The sequence below is a fragment of the Plecotus auritus genome (genome assembly GCF_963455305.1).
Source record: "Plecotus auritus genome assembly, chromosome: 11".
Taxonomy (NCBI): domain Eukaryota; kingdom Metazoa; phylum Chordata; class Mammalia; order Chiroptera; family Vespertilionidae; genus Plecotus; species Plecotus auritus.
The window spans coordinates 47,227,093-47,254,512 of NC_137777.1; the positions used below are offsets into that span (position 1 = coordinate 47,227,093).

General features: G+C 54.3%; 1 protein-coding gene across 10 annotated transcripts in view; it reads right to left on the bottom strand.

The window, feature by feature from the left end:
- MTSS1 (MTSS I-BAR domain containing 1) overlaps window positions 1-27,420 on the bottom strand; it is a 145,699-nt gene that overhangs the window by 8,740 nt on the left and 109,539 nt on the right. For all 10 annotated transcript variants that reach the window (XM_080646891.1, XM_080646887.1, XM_080646890.1 and 7 more), the window contains 7 exons: window positions 22,926-23,010; window positions 20,201-20,292; window positions 17,527-17,601; window positions 6,171-6,328; window positions 5,057-5,164; window positions 3,292-3,389; window positions 1,600-1,810 (listed from right to left, as the gene is read on the bottom strand). In XM_080646891.1, the coding sequence (XP_080503017.1) occupies window positions 1,600-1,810; window positions 3,292-3,389; window positions 5,057-5,164; window positions 6,171-6,328; window positions 17,527-17,601; window positions 20,201-20,292; window positions 22,926-23,010 (827 nt within the window). The remainder of the gene's footprint in view (window positions 1-1,599; window positions 1,811-3,291; window positions 3,390-5,056; window positions 5,165-6,170; window positions 6,329-17,526; window positions 17,602-20,200; window positions 20,293-22,925; window positions 23,011-27,420) is intronic.

A 27,420-nucleotide genomic window follows, 5' to 3' on the forward strand; every position in this document is an offset into this window, starting at 1 on the left:
GAAAGGCCCCAAAGCTGCTGGCCCCCATATCTCGGGCACCGGCTCTGAGGTTTAAGTGAGTCCCACACGCCACCCGCCTCCCCGAGCGCCCCACACGTGGTCTCAGACAGGGAGGCTGAAGCACACGGGCCCCCCTTTCTTTAGAAACGGGTGTCAGTGCGCAAGACTGGGTTAGTATGTCAGTTGATTAAAAACACAAAGAATTATGCTGCACAACGAACAGCCTTTGAGGAATTGCAAAATCCTGCTTTCCTTCCAGTCATTCAGCTCGGCGTGGGAGACACGTGGTGGGGGCGGACGGACAGGGCAGACAGAGACACCTTCGAGACCAAGCCGTCACCCAGTCAGACAAGCACATGAGAACTTAAGAGCCGCAGCTCTCGGCCCAGAGCGTTTGCTTGAAATGGAGTCTCTCTCCCAGGAAGACAGGCCCGAGCCTCCTGGGACAGCGGGAAATGACCTGTCCAGGGGAGCCGGGGGCTGTGGGCCACCAGGTCAGACAGTCAGGCAGTCTCCACACACCGCAGCGGCTTCCTCTATGCAAAGGGTCCCCCACGCACTCTCCCAGGGGCGCCCCAGGGCTGAGGTGGAGCAGGCGTTAGAAAGCCTTTTCCCAGGTCTCAGGTCTGCAACCTGCAGGTCAGTAAGTGCATGCAGGCGGGTCACCTACAGCCCCGAGCCTCCGTTTCCACAAAACAGGGGTCACGACAGCCTACGTGGCTGCTAGAAGGACTGCAGCAAACCCTGCAGGAGGGCGGCCTGGCTCGCCGGAGATGGCCAGTGCCTGCCGGGCAAACAGGAACGTGGGTAAACAAGACAAGCGCGTGACGATCTGAGTCCACAGCGTCTTGGACCAAAGGCTGCGAGTGGGTCAGCTCAAAATGGACAGGTCGGGCCGAACCCACCATGCCTGGCCCATGCACGGTGGGCACCCTGGGCCTTCCCACTTCCTGGTCTCTGTCGTGCTGCTTACTAAGTGTGAGACAGACACTGGCACCAGGGGAGCGGGGCGGGGGGGGGGGGGGGGCAGGTGGGTGTTGTGATGCCTGCCCAGCTCCTGCCCGCTGCTCCGGCGGGACCCCTGGCTGGGCTGGGCTGGCCTGTGCAGCCCGCTGAGGTGGGAGAGACCTGACACCTCCCCTTCTCCCAGAAGCAAAGTGCTGACAGGATGGGCTGCGAGGGCTGTGCTGAGCGATTCTCATTCTCAACATACCGATAAACGGAGCCCGAGTGACAGGGTTCCGGCACTGCCCCACGGCAGAATCTCTGAGAACAGAGATGGGGGGGGGGGTGCATGCCCATCAGCACAGCACCGCGCTAAGCGGGCACTCACAGGGCTGCAGGGGGAGGGGGCGGGGGGAGCCAAACCTCTCTGCAGTCTCTGCACTCAGGTGCAGGAACCCCCCACCATGGACACTGGCTGCCGGCCCCCCTTCTAGTCTCCCTCCCTTTGGGGGAACAACACACGTAAAGATGAGACGTTACACCAGTTTTCTCGCGTCTGCAGACAGAGGCCTGGCCAAGCCAAGGGCTCCGGCCATCGATGGTGGTCTGGGCGCCAGGCGTGGTGGCTGCTCCTGGAGCCGAGGGCACCCTTACCTGGGTGGGGGCCTCGGGCGGCATGGGGGACGGTGACTTGGACTGGAAGGCATCCTGGGATATGAAGCCCGAGTCGTGCGAGGACACGCTGGACAGCCGCACGGGCGCCTGCTGGGCCAGGTTGGAGCTGCGGCAGCGGTAGTGGGAGCTGGGCGAGTGCGAGTGCGAGCCGCTGGAGCGCGAGTCGCTGCTGTTCACGCTGTTCAGGCTGCTGCGGGGCCAAGCAGAGGGGCGGGGTGAGAGGGGCCAGGAAACGAGGGGGCGGGCAGGGAAGGGGGACAACATAGTGGAAGGGGCTCTGCCTCGGAGCATCAGCACAAGTTGTAAGATGTGTTTCCAAAGCGCCACTTCATCGGGCTCCTGAACAAGCCCCCCTTCACGTGAGCCAAGGGGAAAAGCGGCTGCCGAGGAGACTCGGTTCTCTGATGGACCGTGTGAGGAGGCGTCTGGGGCATGTGGCCTGAGATTCTACAAAGCCAGGTCCTGCCCAATTCTGCATGTCCTCGCCCAGCAAGCTAGGGGACCTGGTGTCTGTGGCACGAGAGGAGACGAGGCTGACCTTATCTGCCGTCCGCCAGCAGAAACCAGGCCCCGTAGCTGTGGATGGGATGTGCAAGGGTCACCCTTGGCTGGGCCATCTGGGTCCGAGAGACCAGATCATCCAGCCGACGGCTGCTCTGGCGGTGCAGGCGCCCACGGGCATGTCAGGGTGATCTTATCCTCCATGTGTGAGAGTCCGTGTTGCATGAACAAAGCTGGTGCTTTAACGAACGGCTCTACCCTGATCATGGGCGTCTCAGTTAAAATATCTGTGGGCCTGGCGTTAACCGTCCCTCTGGCAAGACGCAGGCAGCTTTCAGCGACTGAAGGCAATCCACGCTAAGCCGTTTGCTTCTGAGAATAAACAGTGAACAGGATGTTGAGAAGTCACACACCTCCCCTGGGCGATCTGTCCACATTCCATTTCCAGTTGTAAGAAATGTGCTCTACCGTCTACACCAACTCAGGGTGTGAAAACCAGAACGCCGAACAGTCCCCGGTCCAAGCAAGCAGAGCTGCCATCCACAGGCAGCCTAGGAGCAGCTGACGGGATGGGATAAACAGCCCAGCCTGGAATTCCAGAGTGTGGTTCCTGCTCCTAACCCGGAAAGATTCCTGTCCAACTGTGACGCTAAGAAGGCGGTCAGGCACCACGACTGTTCCACACTACGATGACTTGGTGTGACAGTCCTGACAGGTACACTGGGGCATGCTGGGAGAAGTCGCTGCTGCAGGGGTGGTAATGCTCATGAGGCTGGCTTTCCACGCCCATGGCCAGGCAGGGGCACCTGGGGGCTGACGGGGAAGCCGTGCAACGCCCTCCAGCCGGCTCATCTTGGACATCAGTGCGTCACGGCTGTCTCCTGACACTAACACGGTAAGCCAGCCGGCATGGCTCAGTGGTTGAGCATCAGTCTTTGAACCAGGAAGTCACAGTTAGATTCCTGGTCAGGGCACATGCCCGGGTTGTGGGCTCAGTCCCCAGAGTGGGGCATGCAGGAGGCAGATCAATGATTCTCTCTCATCAGTGATGTTTCTCTCTCTCCCTCTCCCTTCCTCTCTGAAGTCAATAAAAATGTATTTTTTAAAAACGTTGAAAAGACTAAGAAAAAGAATTGTCCTCAGAGCAGGGCGGAGCCTGGCTTCTCTTACCTGCAGACACTTGACTTGCGGGACATGGTGGTGCTGGGGGACGAGGGCGGCGTCTGGTATGACCAACTGTAGTCAGAACCTTTCAGGTCCAAGATCACCTAAGGGGACAGAGCCAGGTGGGTAAGCGAGGTGCTGAGAAGGGAAACCTTATCCGCCACATCTTAAAACCCGTAACATCAAAATGCTGCCACCATCGAGGGGTGTGGATTATACACTACCAATCCATTAACATCACAGTCCTTTTTCTGAGGCAAACAAAAATGTAATTAATGGTGGGGGGCTGAAATATCAGTAAAGAAGAGGGAGGGAGACGTACGGTGACAGACCAACACTTTACAAGAGCCATTTACACCCAAGGACTGGCGGGTTTTCGTCCTAAAGCACCACAGACCACGATGGTCTCGGGGTTTGCTGGTCCTGCATTTTCGCCATTAGTGCTCCAGCCGTCACTCGTGCCCTATTTGCCCAGGATTCGCTATTGTAAGACGTGACAGAGTCAAGAGCAAACCAATTCTTTCACAGCTACTTCTACGCCTGTCTCCCCCACTTGATAGCTACTGGAGTGTGAGGAGTACCTTTTGTTCATACGGTCGGTGCTCTCTCAATGTCTGTTTACTGAGAGAGAATACATGCTGAGGTCTCACAAGAGAAATTTCATAGGATGGAAAATATAAGCTCTCCAATTTGCCTCTGAGCTGGCTCTCCAAGGGGACAAGAATTTGATACAAAGGCCAATAGCCACGGTGTGATTCATCCGCTGTTTCCCAGATATGTCTCTTCCCACTTGGTCTCATGCCACAGACACCAGGTCCCCACCATGGTAGCTAAACAAATCCCCAGGAGGGGGTGTATAGGAAGCAGCCAATGGATGCTGCTCACATCCATGTTTCTCCTCTCCATCTTCCTTCCTCTCTCTCTCTAATCAATAAAAATATCTTTTATAAAAAGAAAAAATAAGCCTATTTGACTTGTTGAGGCTCTGCCCGTATTAATCTCACAGTCACTCCTTGGTAGTCAGCTTGGCCAGTGGGTCACCCAATCCGCTGGGAGCTTGTTTACAGCACACGTGACTGGGTCCCCACCCCCAGAGCTGGGCCACTGGATACAGTGTGAGTGTCACATGAATGAACCAATCAATAAGCACCAAAAAACAAGAGAGACCCTCATGCATTACTTAATTAGAATGGCTCAAATGACGGCCAAGATACACGATGTCAGGAGTGTATTTCTAGAGGGTAGATGGACACAGAGGCTAAGAGCACAGGCTGGCCCATCCGGTGTGGCTCAGTGACTGAGGGTCGACCTGTGAACCAGGAGGTCAGGGTTCAATTCCCAGTCAGGGCACACGCCCGGATTGTGGGCTCAATCCCCAGTGTGGGGCGTGATGGAAACATCTTTCATTGATGTTTCCATCTCTCTCCCTCTCCCTTCCTGTCTGAAATCAATAGAAATATGTTTTTTAACAAGCACAGGCTCTGGAAACTGACTGCTTGGTTCAAATCTGTCCTGCCGCCAACTAGCTGGGCGGACCTGGTTCAGTGACTGTTCGCAGCGCCGAGTGTCCTCTGTAAGAGGGGACACTGGGGAAGATGAGGCGAGGAAGGCCGCGTCCCCGAGCACACGGGGCTCTGCACGGCTGGCAGAGGGGCACCTGCACCTCACTGTGAAGCATGACTGTGACTCGGTGGGACCCTGCCTCACAGGACCCTCAGGACCCAGAAGTGCCCCTCTCCGGGTTGCCCCCGAGCGCCTGCGGCACGCCTACCTGCTCGCTGGAGGAGGGCAGCTTGTGGGGGTCCATGGTCAGGCTCTTCAGGTCTTCAGATATGGTCTGCAGGTGCGTTATCTCCCCCAGCATGGAGATCTCTTCTTCCTGCAGGCAGGGGTGCACAGCATGTCATCAGCAGGGGGTCCACTTCATCGTCCCGGCCCGACCGCCTTTATTAGGGTCTCTGGCTGACCCTTTCGACTTTTCAGGAAAGGCCCCCTGGGACTGGGACATCTTTGCTGAAGGCACTCGCAGCCTTTCTTTGGGGAAAAGGAGAGCTGCCATCATGGGGGTGGCCTGCGTGCCGCGGACAGGGGTGCGCCAAGGCCACAGCGAACCCGCGGGTCTGCCTCGCAGGGTCTGGGCTGCAGGCCGCTGGACAGGCTGCCCGTGTCTCCTCACAGGTCAGCAGCCGGCCCGCCAGTTACTTTAAACATGAGCCTATGCCGCCCTGCCAGTGTTTCTCAGTGGGTGGGATATCCCATGCACCCCAAGGTCACCTGTTTGATTCCCAGCTGGGGTACGTCCCCGGGTTGTGGGCTCAATCCCCAGGAGGGGGTGTATAGGAAGCAGCCGATTGATGCTGCTCACATCAATGTTTCTCTCTCCCCCTCTCCCTTCCTCTCTCTCTCTAATCAATAAAAATATATTTTATAAAAAGAAAAAACAAGCCTATTTGACTTGTTGAGGCTGTGCCCGTATTAATCTCACAGTCACTCCTTGGTAGTCAGCTTGGCCAGTGGGTCACCCAATCCGCTGGGAGCTTGTTTAAAGCACAGGTGACTGGGTCCCCACCCCCAGAGCTGGGCCTGAGAATGTGCATGTCTAACCAGCTCCCGGGTGACGCTGCTGGACTGGGGAACACTTCGAGAACCACTCTGCCAGGCTTTCTGGACTCGGGGAGAAAAAGTAAGCACAGCAACTGGTGCCAGGAGCAGACGAGCTGTGGGCCATGCGGCCGGCAGCAACGTGCACCGAAGTCCTGGTCTCTCCTATCGTGATTCCCGACGCCCAGCAGGTGCCCAGGGACTCAGCATGGCGGCTGAAGAAGAAGGAGGGCGTCTCGTCTCCCCCAGCTGGCACTCTGGGCCTCCTGCAACTTCCCACTTACGATCACTGGCCGCAGCATCGAGATGAAGGTGCAGAACCGGCCGCGCTCCTCGATCAGCGCCTTGCGGACGGCCTGCTTCTCTGTCTCCTCCAACAGGAGGTACTTGTCGTTGACATCCTGGAGCGCGCTGTCCAACTGCGGCTGGATGTCGCCCCTCCCTGCGAACGACAGGGCCAGCGGCCGCTGAAACGGCTCCCAGGACGACCGCCCTCTTCCCTGGGGTGCTGGGTGGGAACCCCACTTCTCCAAGACCTCACAGTATGTAGTTATACCCAGAAAGGACTTAAGGTGGCTGCTGTTCTGGGCCAGCCATTTCCAAGTCCCAGTGATCCTGGCTCATTCCTGTGAGGAGGGTTTCCGGGTGGCGGCTCCCGACTTGCCCTCTTGCCTCAGGCAGCCCGTCAGAGCCCTCTGCCAACAAAACCCCGGGACACGGCAGCCAGACGGAATTCCTTCCTCTGAGCACATTCTGAACAGGCTAAAGGGTGAACACGGCGAGGGCCTCTGGATGTCCCCCAAAATGGGCAAAGCTGGCTCTGTTGGGCCAACCTCCATCAAAGAGCCTCTGTTTGCACAGGAGTTTGTCCCGGAAGCAGGGGTGGCCATGTCAGCCCGGCTCTGTGGCCTGCCTCCCTGGCAGTCAGCTGGACTCCCAGGGGAAGCTCTCAATGCGCTTCCTGTGGAACGAGCCCGTAATCAAGGGGTCTCAGCCCGTCTGCAGGCGAGAAACTGAAGGTGGGATCGATGCTAAGCTGGGTCCGTGTCCAGCCAGGTCTGCAGACCCCACAAAGGAGGCAACCATTTCTAGAGTTTAAAACAGGGTGTTAACCTTTGAAACAATTCTAGAATGTGGTCGGCAAACTATCTTTATAAATAAAGTTTTATCAGAACACAGCCACGCCCCGTCATTTACAGAGTGATAGGCCCACTCCTGCGGGCCCTTGGAGGAAAAGCCTGCTGCCCTAGAAGATAAACAGGGACAGACGGGCCCTGGGGCAGGGGTGCGGCTACTGTAAACCTGTGTCAGGGGGAACGAGGTGACGGCCCAGGCCGGTGTGTGAGCTTCCCCCCGGCTCCCCACACAGGGGGCTCCCCCCATCGTCCAACCCTGAGACAGAATTTCTAACTTCTCGTGGACTCTCCTCCACTCCCTCCCCCCCCCCACCTCCTCCCCCAACCCCCGGCCATGCGTGCATACAAGTGCTCAACAAACGCTTGTTTTAAACACGGCATATTGGAGATGGAGGCGGCCTGCGGTTATCCGAGCCACCTGCGGGTGTGTCAGCGGAGGCCAAGGCCTAGGGAAGGCGAGGGCCTTGTGCAGGGTCCCCCAGGGAAGGGGGAGTGGGGTCGGCGCCCACACAGCCTGCGCCTCTGTGACCGGGTGGGAGCCTGTGAACCAGTGCCACTCGCCTCCTGCCCGTCACCACGCCCCCCTTAGCACGGACACGGGGACTTTAAATGTGACGCATCGTTTGAAAAGAAAAGGTTCAGGGAAAACTGCCTGAACGAAGGAATGTATTCTGTATTTTCTCTCGTAAACAGATGAGGGGCCTAATTTGGAGCAAGCGGGCAGGCTTCGAGAACGTCCCAGCAAAGAGCGCTGAGGTTTATTAAGGACGTCACTTCTGAGGCAGCGATCAGTTCGGAGTCGCATGTAAGGGGAAGGCATATGCAGTCAGGTCGCCCCGGACGTGCCTCCGATGTCCGAAACGCACAGTAAACGCTGCGCATGCCTAACCCTCATCAAGTGAGCTCACACCTGGGGGCGGGGGAACAACACTCCGCAGCACTGAACCCCACGGAGGGGCGGCATCCACCAATTACACCACGCAGGAACCTGCTGCTTGGAAGTTTCCACGTAGCCTCAAGGTGACCCGCTCACGCATTCCTGCATTAGTCACCACCCACCAGGAGAATTCTATCAGGGCCTCCAGCAGCTTCCACGGGGTGCAGGGCAGCCATCCCCACACACTGACCTCCGCTGGACCGCAGGTCTGATTCCTAGTGGGCAGGAAGCCTACGCGGGCATTCTGCACCCTCTCCGGGAGCTTGCTGGGGGGCAGGGCTCCCTCAGGGCACGCAGACACGCGCTCTGGCAGGGAAGCCGGGGTCAGCACCCCGTGAGAACTGCGGGTTTCCTCTTCCTCTAAGTGCTGGCTGCGCACCGGAAACCACCCCGCATACAGGAAGCCCTGGGATGCTGCCCACGCTCCCTGCTCTCCCGCAACCTGCAGCGGGGGCCGACCTCGGGCCCACTGGGAGAGCAGCGGAACTCGGGGCTGGTCTAAGGCCTTCCGCACGCCTCTGAGTCTTCCTGATGCTCCAGCCTACGACACACGGAGGCTGCAGGCCAGGTCAGCATGCTCTTCACTTCCGTGGAGAGGTGGAGGCGTGCAGAGGAAGGAGACTAAAAGGCTAATGCTTGACCAACCCGCTTGCATGTGCTTTGATTACGGCAGCACATCTTGTGTTCTCAGCCTCTGACGATCAGAAACTGGAAAAGGTGTATCTTTTCTTCCTCCCGTGAGGCACAGGTCTATCCGTAACGAACAGAACTGAGTTTTAAAAATATACTTACGGCGAAAAGCAAAGGGACCAGAACCAGGCGTTATCTAATCTCACGAACAGAAATCTAACGATTCTGTAATTATAGAAGACTCACTTTAAATATGCACAGTTGAAATTAGAGGACTTTCAAGCTGCGGCGTTCTAGACTAAGTATAACCTGTCAAGGTTGTTATAATTATAGTTGCAGTGAGTACATTTCTACTCAGGATGTATCAGAACCTGAACACAACGTTTACTTCTTAACTTCACTGACACAACGTGTAACCAAGTTTATGAAAAGCAACCAAGGAGGAAGTGACGCCATGCCCCAGGCGGATGCACTGGCCTTCAGACACCGTGGTCTTTGCAGACGCCCAAGTCAGGGTCGGAGTGTGGGGCAGCCTGTTCATTTCCCCGGCAGCAGCGCCCGGCACCTCCACACGCGTCCCGGCCGCTCCAGCGCCCTCCCTCCCACACGGACTCTCTCTGTCCTCTCCTTCCCCCGTCACCACCCTCACTGGACAGCCGCAAGGGCCCCTCCTATGTCACCCTGACTGCGTTTAGATCGGCAGCCCCGATTCCTTTAAAAATGCAAGTATCACTTCTTGTCAACAGCTCCTGTTTCGTTCAAGAAAAGTCCAATGTCCTTAACATGGCCTGCCTGCCAGGCATGCATGGGTCAGCCGGTCCACCCCCCTCCCTCCCCTCTCTCCTTTCCTCCGCTTCCCACCCACCTTCACAGGCGCTACCCCTCCTCCCCACCTGCCTGGCCTGCTCACCCTGTAGGTCTCCATCCTTGAGGCAAACCCTCCTCAAACTCTCTCCCGAGATTAGGATTTGGCCACGTGAGCTCAGAAATTCCTTTTATGCAACGTTCACGACACTCCCCAGTATTACTAGTAAGTCCATCTTTCTTTCTCTAGTTCTCTGAGTGACATCAGTCCCCCACGGATCCTGCACCTTCTGGCCCAGCACACCTGCCTGCGGATGAAGGAGGCAGGGATAGAACAGCTCCCTCTGTGTTTGCTCACCGTCCTCCATCGCCTCGGCCTTAAATGGCCTAAGACCATAAAACTAGCAAATTCCAGGCCAGCCGAGCAGCCAAAAGAAGGGAGGGCACCTCCCATGGGCTTTCCGATGAAACTACTGGGCGCGGGACTGTTGGTGACCCGGCCTGTGCAGTCTGAGCCATCCCGGTCTTGAGAATGTTCTCCCTCTGCCAGTTTCCAGGTCTCGGTGCTGCTGGAGAATCCCGAGGCACAAAAGCCAGGAGCCCTCTGCTCCCCAGGGGAAGTCACATGATTCTTCTTTTCCCAAGCAATGTTCCCGGGGCAATGCCTACCAATGGGCAGGCGCCAGGGCATGGCTCCCTGAGAGGAAGGGGGTTTGACGGCTGTTTGTTAATTAAGTAGGGAGAGTTCACAAACCTTCCTGGAGTAAAATGAAGATCCCGTATCTTCCCATCATTTACTCTGTATTTTCTTTAATCTTATGTAATAAAAGGCCAATATGCAAATCTACCGAACGGCGGAACAACCGGTTGCTGTGACACGCACTGACCACCAGGGGGCAGATGCTCAACGCAGAAGCTGCCCCCTGGTGGTCAGAGTGCTCCCGCAGGGGGAGCGCTGCTCAGCCAGAAGCCAGGCTCATGGCTGGCAAGTGCAGCGGTGGTGGCGGCGGGAGCCTCTCCCTCCTCCACAGCAGCGCTAAGGATGTCTCACTGCTGGCGGGAAGCAGGCCTAAGCTGTCAGTCGGACATCCCCTGAGGGCTCCCGGAGTGCGAGAGGGCCAAGGCCGGCTGAGGGCCCCTCCCCCGAGTGCACGAATTTCGTGCACTGGGCCTCTAGTTTTTACATAAATGTTCAAGGCAGGAATTAATACCCCCTTTGAACAGAGGGGGAAACAGAGACTAAGGGAGGCAAAGTGGCTGGCACAGGGCCACCCAGCTGGGGATGGGCCCAGCCAGACCCCAACCCTCAGTCTTTCTTGTTCAGAGGCCTCCTTCACGCTCACAGCAAACATGCTGGGAGCTGAGTGGCCCACATCCGTCTGCGACAGCCCCATTAAGAAGCCAGTCAGCGCCATCAGTGTGAGGTGGGGCCTCCAGCCTCTCCCCACACACTGCAGCCCTCACCTGAGCCTTGCGCTGGACCACGCAGATGCCAGGCTCGGCGGGAGGGCCTCCCCGCGGAGAACAAACGCAGGCCGCACCGGCCAAGATCGCTGTCAGAAAACATCCAAAGTCATTTGTTTTCCGGAGACAGATGTCTGAGGAAGCTGCTTAGAATCCCACAAAATGACTTCCATCTGCCCTGACACAACACTGTATTTCACTCTAACAGGGCCCCCTTTCCACATCTTTGCACCTCACAAATCAAGCTGTGTCCTACAATCAATGGCGTGTCGCCACAGTTTAACCAGCAGGGGTTTCTTTTTCGTGGTTTAGAAAATAATGGTGCTTCTTACAATGGATGGCATCTTTGAGCTGGTGACAAATGGGATATAAATACAGACATGGGCATGCAGGGTGAGCTGGAGATTCGATTCTGGAATGAAAAATTCCCTTTTCCAAAGGAAGGCGGCTCCCACTATCCCTCTATAAGTCTCTCCAATGTCCAGCAACGGTACTGGACTGATTCCCCAGAGTGAAAAGAAAGATAGACTGGAGGCTTTTGACTTAAAAAATTTTCAAACTCAATTTGTTATCCTTTCAAAACGCTGGGCCTGTTTCTCCTCACCTGTGCGCTGTGGATAACAGGGAGTCCCCAGAGTTCACATGGCTCCTGAGGCCGAACAACCTCATGCCTATGAGGCACTCAGCACGCGGTGGGCACTGGTGAGCGTCAGCGCCATCGGGGCCACACGGCGTCCCTGGCACCTCAGCAGGGGGAGGATGCAGGGCACGGTGGGTTTTTAAAAAAATGAGCATTCAGTTCATGGTCCCATAATCCTTCCCCTAAAGGTAGGCATTTTGTCATCGAGATTCGCTGGTCCTGAGCAAGCCGCTATCCATCAAAGCAAAGACTGAGACGAGACAGCTCAGAGAACCACCAAAACCACCCCACGGCGACCTGTGGCTCACCGGAGAATCCACGTCCCCTCCTGTCCCCGGGAAGGCTCGTCCTCTGTGGTTAGAGAAACACTCCCACCCTCCACCCGGTCGCCGGACCCAGAAACCCACCCCCTCTTTCACTTACTTTCTCCCAAACAGCTCTCGAACTCGATCACCTCCCCCTCCCTGTGCCCTGGCCACGAGCACCTCTCACCTGAACAAAAGCCACTCGCTAACGAGGTGTCCAGTTGGGCCACTATCTATCTAACCCAAATAGACACGGTCTATCTAATCCAAATGGACACCATCAGGGCAGCACTTTCTAGAAACCAGGAAGTCTTCAAGGGCTTCAACACTGTCCCGAAAGTCAAGTCTTTCCTGATCAGGTCCCTGCTCACCTCCGCCTAGTCCTGCACCTGAAGAGACAGAAGCCATTCGCCCCTGCGCCAGGTCTCCAACTACAGCACGACCTCCCAGCTCCCCTCAGCAACGGGCTGGGGGCACAGAGAATGGGGGCGATGCCTGGGGGCGTCTTTTGGGGTGAGGCAAGTGTTCTGAAATTAGGTGGTGGGAATGGCTGCACAACGCTGTGAACACACTAAAGTGCCAGCATGTACACGTCCAATGGTCAAGGCTACGCAACATGGAATTTATCCCAATGAGCACTGAGCACGCCGCCTCACCGCCGCCCCCTGCCCCCCTGAGGGACACTCGGCACTGGCCGCTGTTTCACCGCACAGCGTGAGGCCTGGGGAGGATCGTCATCCATAAAGTTGGGGAAGCAGCAGCCCAACGTCACCATGAGGGGAAGTCGAGGCAGAGCTGTGCCCCCAGCTGTCAGGGGAGACCCGTGTGGTTCGCGTTTGTCGTCGTCGGTGACAGAATCCCACCCAAACCCCCCTTGGGAGCTGCTCAGTGCGAATGCTCAGACACACAGACACCTCGCAGGCCGGCCTTCCGAGACAGACGGACAGCCCCGAAACGCCCAAGAGCAACAATTACTAAGGTTTAGTAGCAAAATCACCCGCAGGATGAGGTCCAACATTCAATCAAGAAGAATCGTTCTGATTATTTGATTTGAGCATCCGATACCTTTGAAGTGAGCCATTCCACAAACTCTGCTGAAATAAGAAATACTTTGGTTTTGATTTTTTTTTTTAATGAATTCTAAGTTTTGAACAGAACTTTCTAATTCTGGGGAGACAAAGTAAAAGATACTTTGCCATATTAATACAACCAAGTCTGATTTGGAAATTACTGTAGGGAAATTACTGAATGTGGCTCTACAGGTTTCGTTTGTGGTATAAACACACACACACATATGTATTCTTAGATACATATGTATGTATAAAGATGTTTATTTCCAGGGGAAAGGAGGGTTTAAATCACTCTGCATTTCTTCTTTCCATGAGTCTAAACTGGATTATATTGATTCAAAAGCTCTTTGAATGTTGTGCTAATCCATTAAAGTGCCAAACATGGAAGGAAGAAAGTGATCGAAACACACGCACACACCATTTTCTTAAAGTTATGGAGAATTAAGTAGGCACCGTTGATTGTTCTGAGTTGGTAGGAGGGTGTGGGCCACTGGCAGAGGCCTGGACAAGCCCACAGCAAGGACCACACCGTGACCAGCCACCGGAGGTTGGATGGTAGACTTACCGAGAACTTCCACTGGTGGAGGACACAGGTGAGAAAGTGCAGGATACACAATTGACACAAAAAGGAAAATAACACCGTCAAACAGTATTCGAGCAGCAGTCTTACCTCCCTTTCGCGTGTCCAACAGTCCACGGCAGCCCCCGAATTTCACCACAGGAGGCAGCCACCGATTCAACCCACACCCCCAAGACCGCACAGCCATGCGCCCGGCCTGACTCACTGATGTTCTTCCCTTCTCCTCTCAACAGAAACCCTCCCAGCTAGGAATCGTCAGCCCGGGCAACACAGCAAGGTTCGTCAGAAGAGGGACGAAGACTATATTCCCAAAGAAGCTATTAAGATGCTTGACCAAGAAACCCTTTCAAGTGTAACGTGTTGTAACTTGAAGAGTCACTAGGAAAAACCTATGACACCAAGTTTGAGCTGGAGTGGAAATGAAAAAAATAATTAAACAATTAAAAATTGTAGTATAAAGACAAGTAATATGCTAGTCTGGAACTCTGTCTGTATATACTATTAATTTTGCAGCTGCTGCTGATAAATGACAGATGTGACTATTTAAATGTCAGGCTCAAGGGTGAGCGTATTGCAACGTTCCGGGTCTCTCAAAGGAAGTCCGTCCTAACACCTGGTGTGAAATCTCAGAGGCACCACAACACTTCGTAAGCCAAGAGTCCAGGTAGCTGCCCCTGAAGGAGACTTAACGCATGGAGAGGCTCAGGGGAACTCCGGCTAACCAGACCCCAACGAACAGAAGCCTCAGATAACCGGCTTTCTCCCGACCCGGAACGCACAGCATTCCTAGTCCATTCTCGGGCCACAGGAGCACCCCATCACAAACGTCCACCCAGAATGATGAGTCTGGTCCCTCATCGAAGGCTCCATTCACCCCAGAAACACACAAGTATCAACACTTGGTAAAAATAATGCACAAATATATTAGAAAAAAACAGTTGTTTATAAAGAAAAGACATAAAAACCTGTTTTCTGGAGTCACTAGAAAATCAAGCAGAACTTTCCAAGCTACTGATCCGACTTGGCTGTAGACGTAAGCACATCACCTCGGCCACCTAATCTGGAGAGGATCTGGGGCCTGAGACCCCCAGCTACGTGGCAGGGATGGAAAGACGGCTGCTTCAGGTCACAGCCTCCATCCTCTCAACCGTCAGGCCCACGGGCCCCGAGAAACCGCACAATTAAGTGCCAGTTATTCCCAAGTCCCGGGACCAGAGCATCCCTTCGCGTCCCACAGGCCAGTGCCCGAGGCCCCGAATCTTTCTACCGGGCACCTTGCCGGGAAGCGCGCCAGCCTCCCAGGGCAGCCTCAGCCAGCGCCCGGCAGGTCTAACGCCAGAAACCTCGCTTTATGCGGCATTGCCGTCAACCTCTCAGGCTTCCCTGTAGGTCCAATTCTGCTCACTGGACGCGCCAGCACCTTGGAGTGGCAGCCTCCACGCAGACGTTGGATAAAAGGATTATCGCTGCAGCCAGGAGCTCAAGGCTCCGAAAAGACGTCGGGAAGAGCAAAGGGAAGAGCTACTTTTTCGTACCTCATCCTTCCGCTGACTCCCGCACCTCTGCCAAGCCATCAGTCTTCCCTGGGCCCTCCCTCTAAACCCATCATCTCTCCTCTCCCCCAGCCGCCACGCTGTCAGGTAGGTGGAGATGAGCTCCCAGTGTTTCTCAGCCTGCACTTCCATGGGACCCGGGATTCAATGGACTTGGTGGCAGCATTATTTACAAACTTTCACCTCCGGACACGCTCAAATGCCACAAACCCTACTGCTTGTCGACCACTTGCTCCCAGGGGCCCTCGCTGGATAGAAGGTCGTTGTGAGAAGCAACCAGACCAGGAAAACACACCCCGAGAAACAACTGGGGCCAACACTAACCGAAAACCTGACCACGGGTGGAAACCCTGCTGCCACTATCTTGAAACGGTCTAATCTATATACACAAAGAGCCAGGGTCGTAACATCCAAAACGACCGAATGCTTGACTGAATGCCTGGCTGCGCATGCAGCAGGCGAGCGGGCTGAACTGCTGACCTCTCGGAGAGAGAGGCGGGGCTGATCAGCAGCAGCAGCCAAGCCTCTCTCTCTGTCTCCCAGAGATCAGCAGTTCAGCCCACTCACCAGCAGCCTGGGGCGGCTGCTGATCAGCCCTGCCTCTATAATCAGGCCAAGAGATAGGCCTGGAGATACTGACTGGCATAGAAACTGACCAATCAGAACCAAATCTGGGTGAATTGCAAGGAGCCAATGGCTGCCTAGGAGGCTGAGCTTTTGATGTTGATTGGCATAGAAACCTACCAATCAGAACCTACTCTGGGTGAAATGTGAAGGCAGAACCTAAGGTGGGGGCTGAGGAGGGGTTTTAAGGGCAACAGCTGTTTGGTGTAAGGTGTAAGAAAGTGATTCAGTTTTTAATGACCAGTTTGGCAGTATAGTGCATATGGCTGGCTATCAGTCCAGATATAGGGATTATGTGTTTTTGTCTGCCAAGAGCATCTCCTCCTGCTGAAAAAGGCTTTTTCCCCCATTTAAGCAATCCTATCCTACATAATCTATCTATACTAATAAAAGGGTAATATACTAATTAGACCGGGTTGACCAGCCATCTTCCAGACATCCGACTTCCTTCCGGACAAAGCCATGGTGGTGGGGGCAGAGGCAGAGGCAGTTAGGAGTGATCAGGCTGGCAGGGGAGGGCAGTTGGGGGTGAGATCAGGCGGGCAGGGGAGTTGCAGTTGGGGCAATCAGGCAGGCAGAGGCAGTTAGGGGCGATCAGGCAGGCAGGCAGGCAGAGGCAGTTAGGGGCAATCAGGCAGGCAGGCAGAGAGGTTAGGGGTGATCAGGCAGGCAGGGGGGCAAGGTAGGGGTGATCAGGCTGGCAGAGGGGCAAGGTAGGGGTGATTAGGCCAGCAGGCAGAGGGGTTAAGGGCAATCAGGCAGGCGAGTGGTTAGGAGCCAGTCATCCTGGATTACGAGATTGTCCCACAGGGATCGGGCCTAAACTGGCAGTCAGACATTCCCTGAGGGGTCCCAGATTGGTGAGGGTGCAAGCTGGGCTAAGAATTTCGTGCACCGGGCCTCTAGTGGTTTATATAAGAACCAGGAGTGCATTTCTTAGAAATGTCAAAACCTTATCCTGTCCTCACCTCTCTTCCACAAACCATTCCACCTCTCCAAGTGTATTTTCTTTTAATTCAAAAAACAAACTGCTTGTTTAGGAAAGAGGAACTTTGGTTTTGGGGCTTTCTACCTCAAAAGTCATTGTCCCAAATAAGTGATAAACGTGAGCCACAGAGCAGCCTGAGGGGAGACTTCGCTGTATCAGCTGTGAGGCAGCAAATTAAAAGGCGTGGTGTCAAGAACAGTCTGGAAGGAATGTCACCTTCTCAAGTTCAGGAGAGAGCCCCGCACTTTAGGTCTCGGTACCACGTTGCAAACATTTGCAAAGTGGATGCAGCCGGAGCTGGCTCCTCAGACTCCCAGCCGGGGCCCAAGAGCAAAGCTGGGTCCTGGCTCTGACAGCGACTGGTGTGTGGACGGCGAGGGGCAGGGAGACGGGAGGAGGGCACCTTGACGGTCCGCGTTTCCTTCCGAAGCCCGCATCCTCACGAACCCCATGAAAAAGGTCCCTTTTAGCAATGACTTCTGGCTCCCAGGACAGCCATTTCTAACACTCACGAGACTTCAAAAAGGGTTTCGGAGATTACAGGCTGGGAAATATGCAGGAGAAGATGACATCATTTCTGTCATAGTTGGAATAGAACGTTTGCATAAAGGCTTTTGTGCATGATCCCAAGAAATGTATAGGTTTCATGATAAAGTACAGTAGGCATGGCAACTGTCAGATTTTGGAGACCAAGTTGTGGAGAGGGAACAAGTCAAGGACAGCTTTGCAGGGGCCTCAAGTGAACAGAGTCTGCCCCGAGAACGGCACTCAGGCACAGTCTCTCGCTCCTGTCTGCTCTCCGGGGCAGCCCCACGGAAGGAAGTCTCCATCAAACTCTGTTTCAAAGACAAATCAAGCACATGTGCTTTTCCCCAAAGTGACACAATTAACTACAGAATTCGTAGTTACCTTTCTTTGCTTTCTTCTGCAGTTTCAGTGTATCTGAGGACTTCTTCTTTATCTCTTGACGAGCTTTTTTATATTCTAAGAGGAAGCAGAATAATTGAATCATTTACCACTTTGCTCAACAGAAAATACTTTTGGAACAGCCGTTACTTTCATCACTGAGAGCGTAAACTGTGGCGCATAATAAACAGCTTCATCGGAATCCCATGTGATAAGAACCTCGCGACGACGTTTTAGAGCAGGGGACGTTAATAACGTGACAAACGACAACACACACCGCGGTCTTTCCCAAAAGTATTCATTCACATCAGCTGCTCAGAAAGATGGCATTTGGGAAAATTTTACTGAAAATGAGACATTCAGCCTTGCCGGGCATGACTCCTCGATTGAGCCTCGACCTATGAAGCAAAAGGTCACGGTGGTTTGATCCTGGTCAGAGCACATAACTGGGGTGTGCCGGAGGCAGCCAATCAATGATTCTCTCTCATCATTGATGTTTCTACCTCTCTCCCTCTCCCTTCCTCTCTGAAATCAATAAAAATATATTTTAAATAAATAAATAAATACAGGCAGTCCTCAGGCTACGTTGGACCCAACTTACATCATTTCGTGGTTACTTCGTCATCTCCCGTCTATAATAATAAAAGTGTAATATGCTAATTATACCGGATGTCCTTCCGGATGACCTTCCGGATGAAGCCGGGGCTGTGAGGGAAGCCCAGGTCCCAGGTGCCTGTGGTCGGAGGGAACCCCGGGTCCCGGAGGGAAGCCCAGGTCCTGAGTGCCTGTGGTTGGAGGGAACCCCGGGTCCCGGAGGGAAGCCCAGGTCCCAGGTGCCTGTGGTCGGAGGGAACCCCGGGTCCCGGAGGGAAGCCCAGGTCCTGAGTGCCCGTGGTTGGAGGGAACCCCGGGTCCCGGAGGGAAGCCCAGGTCCCAGGTGCCTGTGGTCGGAGGGAACCCCGGGTCCCGGAGGGAAGCCCAGGTCCTGAGTGCCCGTGGTCGGAGGGAACCCTGGGTCCTGGAGGGAAGCCCAGGTTCCGGGTGCCCATGGTCGGAGGGAACCCTGGGTCCCGGAGGGAAGCCCAGGTCCCGGGTGCCCGTGGTCGGAGGGAACCCCGGGTCCTGGAGGGAGGCCCAGGTCCCGGGTGCCTGTGGTCGGAGGGAACCCCGGGTCCCGGAGGGAAGCCCAGGTCCTGAGTGCCCGTGGTCGGAGGGAACCCCGGGTCCCGGAGGGAGGCCCAGGTCCCGGGTGCCTGTGGTCGGAGGGAACCCCGGGTCCCGGAGGGAAGCCCAGGTCCCAGGTGCCTGTGGTCGGAGGGAACCCCGGGTCCCGGAGGGAAGCCCAGGTCCCGGGTGCCTGTGGTCGGAGGGAACCCCGGGTCCCGGAGGGAAGCCCAGGTCCCAGGTGCCAGAGGGAATCCGGTGCAGGCAGCCGGGGGAAGGAAGGCCTACACTTGCATGAATTTCGTGCATTGGGCCTCTAGTTCATTTATAAAAAAAAAAAAGTTCCGTCATTTTGACGTATGTATGTATGTGCTTTATGTTTTTTATTATTTATTTACCACAAGTAAAGGTCAGGAATTGTGATCTTTCTTTTAAATTTTTGTTACTGTTTCACTTCATTACTGCTGTGCATGTGCTCCGTGTGAGCGATGTAGGTGCTTATGGAGGTGGGTTCCGACTTACAGCGAAAATCGCGTTATGTCGCCGTAGGAACGGATCTCCGACGGAACCCGAGGACCTACTGTAACTAAATAAGAGTCCCCTCAGCACTTCTCTCACCACTGCCCTCGTATCCAACCCAGCGCCAACGACCAGTTCCCTCCGTTATCCCCAGGGCTCCCTTCCCCCGCAAAGCCCGCAGAGCCCGCATTTAAACACTCTTACAATTGCCTGTCAGCCAGCCCTTCCTGCCAGGTGTGTGCCCTCGGAGCTTCCTGCGGGCGTCCTTCCCCAGCGCATGCACACCGTAGGCTGTGACCCTTAGAGAACGTCTCCTGCCCCTTCCACACGGCCAGCACCCCACCCTCTGGCTCCGGAAGACCAACAGGGCAGGGGTGGTGTCCGTCTGGACCACTCTGTCCCCAGAGGCTGGCACATGAGGTGCTGAGTTGGCCATTTCTGGGCAGGAGACCCCGGTTAGCTTACACCATTAAAGGTGTAAGTTTTTAAATGGGCTGCCCTGCCTTGAGTATGAACCTCTGGCATTACAATTCACTTCTCTTTTTTTAAAAGTCGATTTCAGAGAGAGGAAGGAACAAGGAGACAGAAACATCCATGAGAGAGAATCATTGATCGGCTGCCTTCTGCACGCCCCCTACTGGGGATCGAGCCCTAAACCTGGGCATATGCCCCAACCTGGAATCAACTGTGACCTCCTGGTTCATAGGTCAACAGCTCAACCATGAGCCACACCAGCTGGGCTTCGATTCACTCTTAATTCAGTGGGTCACAATTCACGCCACCGAGCGGCCAGGCTGGTGGCTGCTGAAGATGGTTTGTGCCGAAACTCGAGCACTGGACTCTGCTGCAGATCACTTTCGACTGCTCATCTTCCAACCCTGAAAGACCCACAGGACATGCAGGGGCAGAGGGGGCCTTGGGGGACACCGGGAAACCCAGCAGAGGCACCAGCTCTTCGTGGAATGCTATTCCACAGCGGACAGCGCGCCCGTACCTTTTGCGTGGTCTTTATCCAGCTGGTTGGCCACTTTCTTCCATTCTTCCATCTGTTCTTGAAGTGGGTTTATCAGACAATCGATTAAAGCACTTTTACCAAAAGGGAAAGAAAGGGAGAAATTAAACAGCTGTATTTCTGTTGTCAAGACTGAACACTTGGTTGTCAAACACACCAACATCACCATTGGCTGAAGCAAGACAAGGCAGCATACTACGCCCCCGTTCACATTCAAATCCCCTTTCGTGCAGCAAACTTGTTTTCAGGACGCTTCGCAATGGCTGTGAAGCAGCTGCCGTGTGACTGATAGAAACGACCTCTCTTCTCATTCCCGTTTATGTTTATGTTTATTAACAAGCAGCGTTGTGTACAGGTGGGGTCTCCCTCTGGCTGCTGTGAACAGGTGATGATACCTGGGCCTCACCGCCCAGCTCATGAGAACTTTGAGGGTGAGGCCCCTCCATGACTATTTTTAAAAAGAGCCACGTGGCCCTAACTGGTTTGGCTCAGTGGATAAAACGTCAGCCTGCAGACTGAAAGGTTCTGGATTCGATTCTGGTCAAGGGCGTATGCCCAGGTTGTGGGCTTGATCCCCAGTAGGGGGCATGCAGGAGGCAGCCGATCAATGGTTCTCTCTCTTTCTCCCTCTCCCTCCCTCTCTGAAATATATATACATACATATATATATACATATATATATACACACACACATATATATGTACGTATATCCTATATAATAAAAGCCTAATATGCTAAGTGTCCAACCGTTCGTTGGACCATTTGACCAGTCACTATGACAAAAACTGACCACCAGGGGGCAGATGCTCCGACCGGTAGGTTAGCTTGCTGCTGGGGTCCGGCTGATCGGGACTGGGTGAGATGGGCTGGACATGCCCTGGAGCCCTCCCGCAGACCCTCCCGGCCCGGATTGTGCACCAGTGGGGTCCCTCGGCCTGGCCTGCACCCTCTCGCAATCTGGGACCCCACGGGGGATGTCAGAGAGCTGGTTTCAGCCCAATCCCTGCAGGCCAGGCCGAGGGACCCCACCGGTGCACGAATCCATGCACTGGGCCTCTAGTATATATATAAAATACCCACATGACTCTGATGCACATGCAGGATTTCAAGTCATGAATGTGGGCTGAGGGTGGGCAGCCTCGAGGACGGGGGTGCAGGTATCTCCAGGGACACCAGCCCGCGGGCACCCGTGGAGAGTGGCTCCCCACACAGAGGAATCACACAAGTCAAGCTTTTATCTGTGCGATGGAAGGAAAACCACCCACCCTACATGATGAGAGCCGTTGTAGAACAAGTAGAAAATGCCCATCAGCTGGTTAACCGCCTTGGTGAGCACGACTCGGGAGCTGCTCTCAGACTGCTTTTCGATGCTGAGCCTCCTGAAAGTCTCCAAGTTCTTGGCTGGATCCCCACCTTTCTGGTCAGGGCCAACTCGCAATCCCCTCCCTCGCTCACTTCCTCCAGCCGGCAGCGCAGCTCCCGCCCTTACTTTTCCCAGGTCTCTGCTCAAATCTTTCTTCTGATAGAGGCGCTCCCTAATTAAGCACCCTGCGCCAACAGTGGCCACTCCCCCGACCCCGTGTACTTCTCCTCGTGCCACTGACCACCGCCTGACGTCACGGCAGGATTAGTTAGTGTCTGGCGTGTAAGCTCCGTGAGAGCAGCACGTGGTCCTGTTCACCACTAGGTCCCATGCAGCTAAGGCGGTGCCCAGCATGCAGCAGCTGCTCAATACACAGTGGCTGAAGCGGTGACTCCTCATCCCTAAAACGGGGTGAGGCAGCACAGGACCGGCCCAGGACGAAAATAACTAACGTGAGAGGAGGCCCTGTGCGATGTGGGGAGCACTCGCCAGGTGCGGAGCAGGAGGGAAGAAGCTAGGCCTCATCCCCTGCTACATCACGGCTCCCTGCTGTACACCTGGGAACCTTCATTAATGTTCACAAAACCCTTCAGAAATGGCCATCCCCACCTCACAAGGGCTGAGATCCTAGTGGAGGACACAGCAGGTCGCGGCCCCCGAGCGTGTGGACCGCGGTGCTTCCTGCTGTGTCCTGTCGCCTGCTGCGGGGGCCATCTCGCCTCAGCAGCCCCTCACACGGCGTGCGACGCCTAAGGCGGAGCCTGGCAGATCTGCTGAGTCATGCTGATCCGCCCGGGAGAATGTCCATTCTCATTTGAACACTGGTGAGCCTAAATCCCCATGCCAGTCGCTGCCATTCCTGCCGCTCGGGAGGCCGGTGAGACAGACAAGAGGCGGACGGCGTGAAGGGCTCGGAGCTTCCACTCTGCTCAGCAGTGGGTCAGGAGGGAGCACGCAGGACACAGGACAGCAGGGCAGCCTCCCTCCCCAGGGCCCGCTCCTCTTCAAGACACTCCTGCAGGGATGGGGGTCGGGACTCCTCACCCTGACAGAGAGGGTGAGGGGAGACACACAGCAACACAGAGCCGACCCTACAGGGGGCGCAGGCGCCACAAGGGCAGGGACCTGGACCCTCTGGTTGACCAGGGCCTGGCACAGCAGATGCCCAGGGAGTCCGTGTTCAAGCAATGAGCAGAGGGCTGGGCTGTGATGAGCGATGGGCTGTGGAGGTTTATGTGCCATGGAGAGACCAGCGCTGCTGACGTCCGGTCCTGCCACATCACACCACTTCCTGAACCCCGACTCACAGCGGCGTTTGAGGTCTGGGGGGACTGGGCTCCTCACCTCGAAAACTGCCTCAGCTTGGCCTCGATGCTCCTGTGCCGCATGCACATCCGGGTGAGGGCGGAGCCGATCTCCCTGGTTCCGCCTGGAAGAGAACAGAGGCAACGCTGAGGACGGAGGTACTTAAAGGCGAAGGAAAGGATTTACAAACGAGCAAGTTTCCATCATGTCGTAAAAACCAAGCCACTGCCGTTCAGACCTCTCACCCTGCACGTGTGCCCACACTCACGCACACGTGTACGTATAGATGTATGGTGACGTCGTTTATATAGTCACCAAACAGAAGTTAGCTTTTCTATACCCAGTACCCTCTGATATCTTCTATTCTGATTTTTCAAAATGCTGATTGTGATCCAGAAATTGATTTTAATAGCCCACTAATACATCAATGACCTACAGTTTGAAAAAATACTTCCCAAGAAAGATGACCAAAATAGCATCTGATATTTAGGGGAAAGCTGTAGTTACTTTTCCCTCTTCTGGCAAAAATAACCCTGTTAGCATTCTTTAGGACAGCTAATAAGGCCACTCCAGATAATTGTTTCAAGACACACACAAGTATTTCAGAGCATAGCGAGGCTAAACAAAATGAAATGATCAGAGTATTTTTAAATGGGTGTGGGTAACACCAGTGCAAGAGGTCCTCCCACTCAGCAAATGTGGAAGTCAACTGTGATAGTTTGATTTTCCCGAAATTCTTGTCATGCTTCCCCTTCAGGCGCACCCTTCTCTGAGATTGCCCGAGGGCCCCTTCCTCCCCATCTTGGAAACAATGCCTGAATCAGCATTCGCTTGGGCGTGGGGGAGGGAGGAGCAAACTGCAACCACAGATGGTAATTCTGCACCTACACGGAAAAGCACAATTAATTATAAACGGTATGAAAACACTGGGGCTCGTGGAATCCGGGGGGAAATGTCAAATAAAGCACTATTTTTAGCAGACGAGGCTGTCCAGGGGAAGCCGCAGGAATTTGTGGCAGGTTCAGCCAAGTAAAATCATCAGGAAAAAAATTCTACCCCTTATTAGTGCTCTTGACATTATTACAGGTTGTCTGTCCCCTTCCACCTCTAGAAATACCTCCTTGCTGCCCACATGCCAACTATTTTCCATTTTATTCAGCCAAACGAACAGGTTTCCAGAACAAAAAAAATGTATGAGTCATAATAGTGGTATTATATATTAATATTTCTATACTTAAAAAGAGAAATCTTCTAAGCAATTCTCTAACACAGGGTTTCCCCACCTGAACACGGCGGACGAATGGGCCAGGTGACTCTTGGTTGGGGGCAGTCCTGTGCATGGAAGTATGTTCAGCAGAAGCCCTGGCCTCTATCTACAAAAGCCAGCAGCATCCCCCCAATCGGTGGCACCCCAAAATGTGTTCCTTGGGTAATAAAAACATCCCGGCAAGTTGAGGAGCACAGCTGTAAATTAACCTGACCAAGAACTAAATGCCACCTGAGGCTGTTCAAATGGCTAGAAGTATGACAATGTTGCCCTCCAGCTCCTGGCACCTGCAGCCACGCTCAGGCATTAAGTAACCACGCCCTCAGTGGCACCGTCTACGGCAGCTCACGCCTCTCCATCCACGGAAACCAGCAGAGGGCGCTGTTCTCACACCCAACAGCTTGCCTTGAGGTTCTAAGCTTTTATTGCTTAAAAGCAAGGAACACTTTATCCCCAGGGAAATATCTCCTATGTTTCATGGGCCTTCATTTGATTAAAAGTTAATAACCTGGCGATGCAAGGAAATTGGCTCACTCGCTCACTGCTGGTAAACTAGTACTTTTCTGGGAGAAATTTGGCAACATCTATCAAGAAAAGCCTTAAAAACACCACCACCCCGCTTGACCCAGCAATTCTAGTCTGAGAAATTGAACCTGGGGAGATAATTAAGGGTGAGAGCAAATCCTTACTTATGAGACTAGTCACCAAAATGCTGTTTACATCAGTAAAAAGTGAAAACAAAATCCCATTACAGGGAGCGGGTTAAGTAGACCATACAACACCTCCGCACCAAGGACTAAATGCTGCAGAGTGATGTGTGAGGTCCCGGGAAGGTGAGTCATTTGCAGAGCTCAGTTCGTGCAGGGCCCTGGGACCAGCCCTTTGTACACACGAACTGTGCAATCCTTGCAATCTCCCAGTTGTGCGGGGATTATCATCTTTCCCACTGCATAGACAGGAAAAGGCCCTATGTCATTTGTTTAAGCTCGCACTGCTGGAAAGTGGGGTTCTGACGCAGGCTGACCAGCAGAGTAGAGTCTGTGCACGGAACCACTCCGCATCCCACACTTGTTACACACAGACAAGGGCGATGGGAAGGGGCGGAGCCAAGAGCCTAGCAGATGTCTTCATGCATGTGGCCCGCCAAGGACATTTATCCGGCCCGCTGGGTGCCGCTGCCTGTCCTGCTTAGCAGCCGACTCGTCCCGGGCCCGCAGTGCACATAGGAATTTGTTCATAGTTTTTTTTAAGCTATAGTCCGGCCCTCCAACGGTCTGAGGGACAGTGAACTGGCCCCGTTTAAAAAGTTTGAGGACCCCTGGCCTAGAGGATGCTGCTAAACAAGCCGTGGGCAAACTACAGCCCGCAAGCCGGATCCGGCCCGTTCGGCTGTTCTATCCGGCCCGCGGAGCCGAAAGAGCAGAGGGTTCTCTTGCTCTCCCCTCCACTCCTTTACTTTGAATTTACATTAGTTCACACAAACACTCCATCCATGCTTTTGTTCCGGCCCTCCGGTCCAGTTTAAGAACCCATTGTGGCCCTCGAGTCAAAAAGTTTGCCCACCCCTGTGCTAAACTTAAGTACCTACATACTATTATGGGTGTTGGGACTTTACGGCCCAGCTCTCAAATTGTGGTTCTTTTTAAAAATATATATATTTTTTATTGATTTCCCAGAGGAAGGGAAAGGGAGAGAAATATCAATGATGAGAATCATTGATCAGCTGCCTCCTGCACACCCCCTACTGGGAATCGAGCCTGCAACCTGGATATGTGCCCTAATCGGGAATCGAACCATGACCTCCTGGTTCATAGGTCGACACTCAACCACTGAGCCACGCCAGCAAGGCTCAAATTGTGGTTCTTGAGCCTAAAACTGTCCAACTGGCGTCAAGGGGCTTCAGCTCCAATCCTTGCTGAGCTACTACAAGGTAAGAGATGGAAATTGCTTCACTGATCGCCCACCTTCCGTTTCCTCAGGGTAGAATTCTGCCGTGGGAAAAGATCACCCGGAAGCTGCTCCCTCCTCCCATGTCTCTGCCCCATGGTTTCTGTTCCCTGCCCAGATATTTTCCATAGATGGCCACCGGCTAGTGACCATCCCCAGGAAAGCCCACGGCTTCTCAGAACCAGCAGTTTCCAAACATGCTGTGTGTGCTCCACCGCTGTGCCTCTGCCGCCCAGGCGGCCTGGGAGAGGAGACGAAGAACCCCGAGGAAAACTTCCGAGCAGCCGTGCCTCTGTCCAGCTGGGCGCAAGGGCAGGGCACGGGCAGATGGCATTCTCCGCGGACCCCGGGACCCATCCCTTCGCACGACTGCTGATCTGGGCAGCACGGGGCAACCTAAAAATAGCTCCCTCTGTGGCTGTGCTTAGCCACGTCTCATGTTCTTCCTGCCCTTGCTGAAACCTAAAAAATAAATCAGCAGGTTTGAAAGGGCTGCAGAGGAAACGGGCGGCAGCGACAAAGAGAGGGACACATCTGGGAGAGCGCCGTGTTGCCAGTGAGGATATTTATGGAAATCAAAGGGCTGGTGGAGAGGCACTCCGCACCTTGTGAGTGAGGACTCAACGGCACTTGTTTCAGCTCACACTGCACCGAGCATGCACGCTTAGGGCAGGAACCAGCGTTTATCACGTTAAGAGCAAAGCACCAGGTTGGCTGTACCTGGAGGCGGGACCCAGAATTGGGTTTATCTTTTGTCTAATCCATAAATGTTTGGGTACCTTCTATGGGCAAGCTATAGAAGATTCAAAATAAATAAAAATAAATATGGGATTCTTATTATGTTAGACAAGGCCTATACTGATTCAAAGTCAGCCTAGAGAAACAATGGTGTATTCGTTTCCTATGCTGCTGTAGGAAATTACCACCAACTCCGTGGCTTACAGAAGCACACGTTTATTATCTTACAGTTCTGGACAAATCCGTTCACCAGGCCAACATCGATGTTAGAAAGGCTCCCTTCCTCCCGGAGGCTCCAGGGGAGAGTTCCTTTCCTGGCCTTCTCCCGCTGCTGGAGGCCGCCCACATTCCTTGGCTAGTGGCCCCTTCCTCCATCTTCAAAGCCAGCGTGCAGCATCTTTTGTCCTCTCTAGCCCCTGCTTCTGCCCTCACATCTTCTCTGACTCCGATCCTTCTTCTCCTTCTTAGGAGAACCCTTGTGATCATACGGGATCCATCAGGATAATCTCCCCAATGCAAGATCCTTAACTGAATCACATCTGCCAAGTTCCTTTGCCATGTGAGGCACCATACTCACAGGTC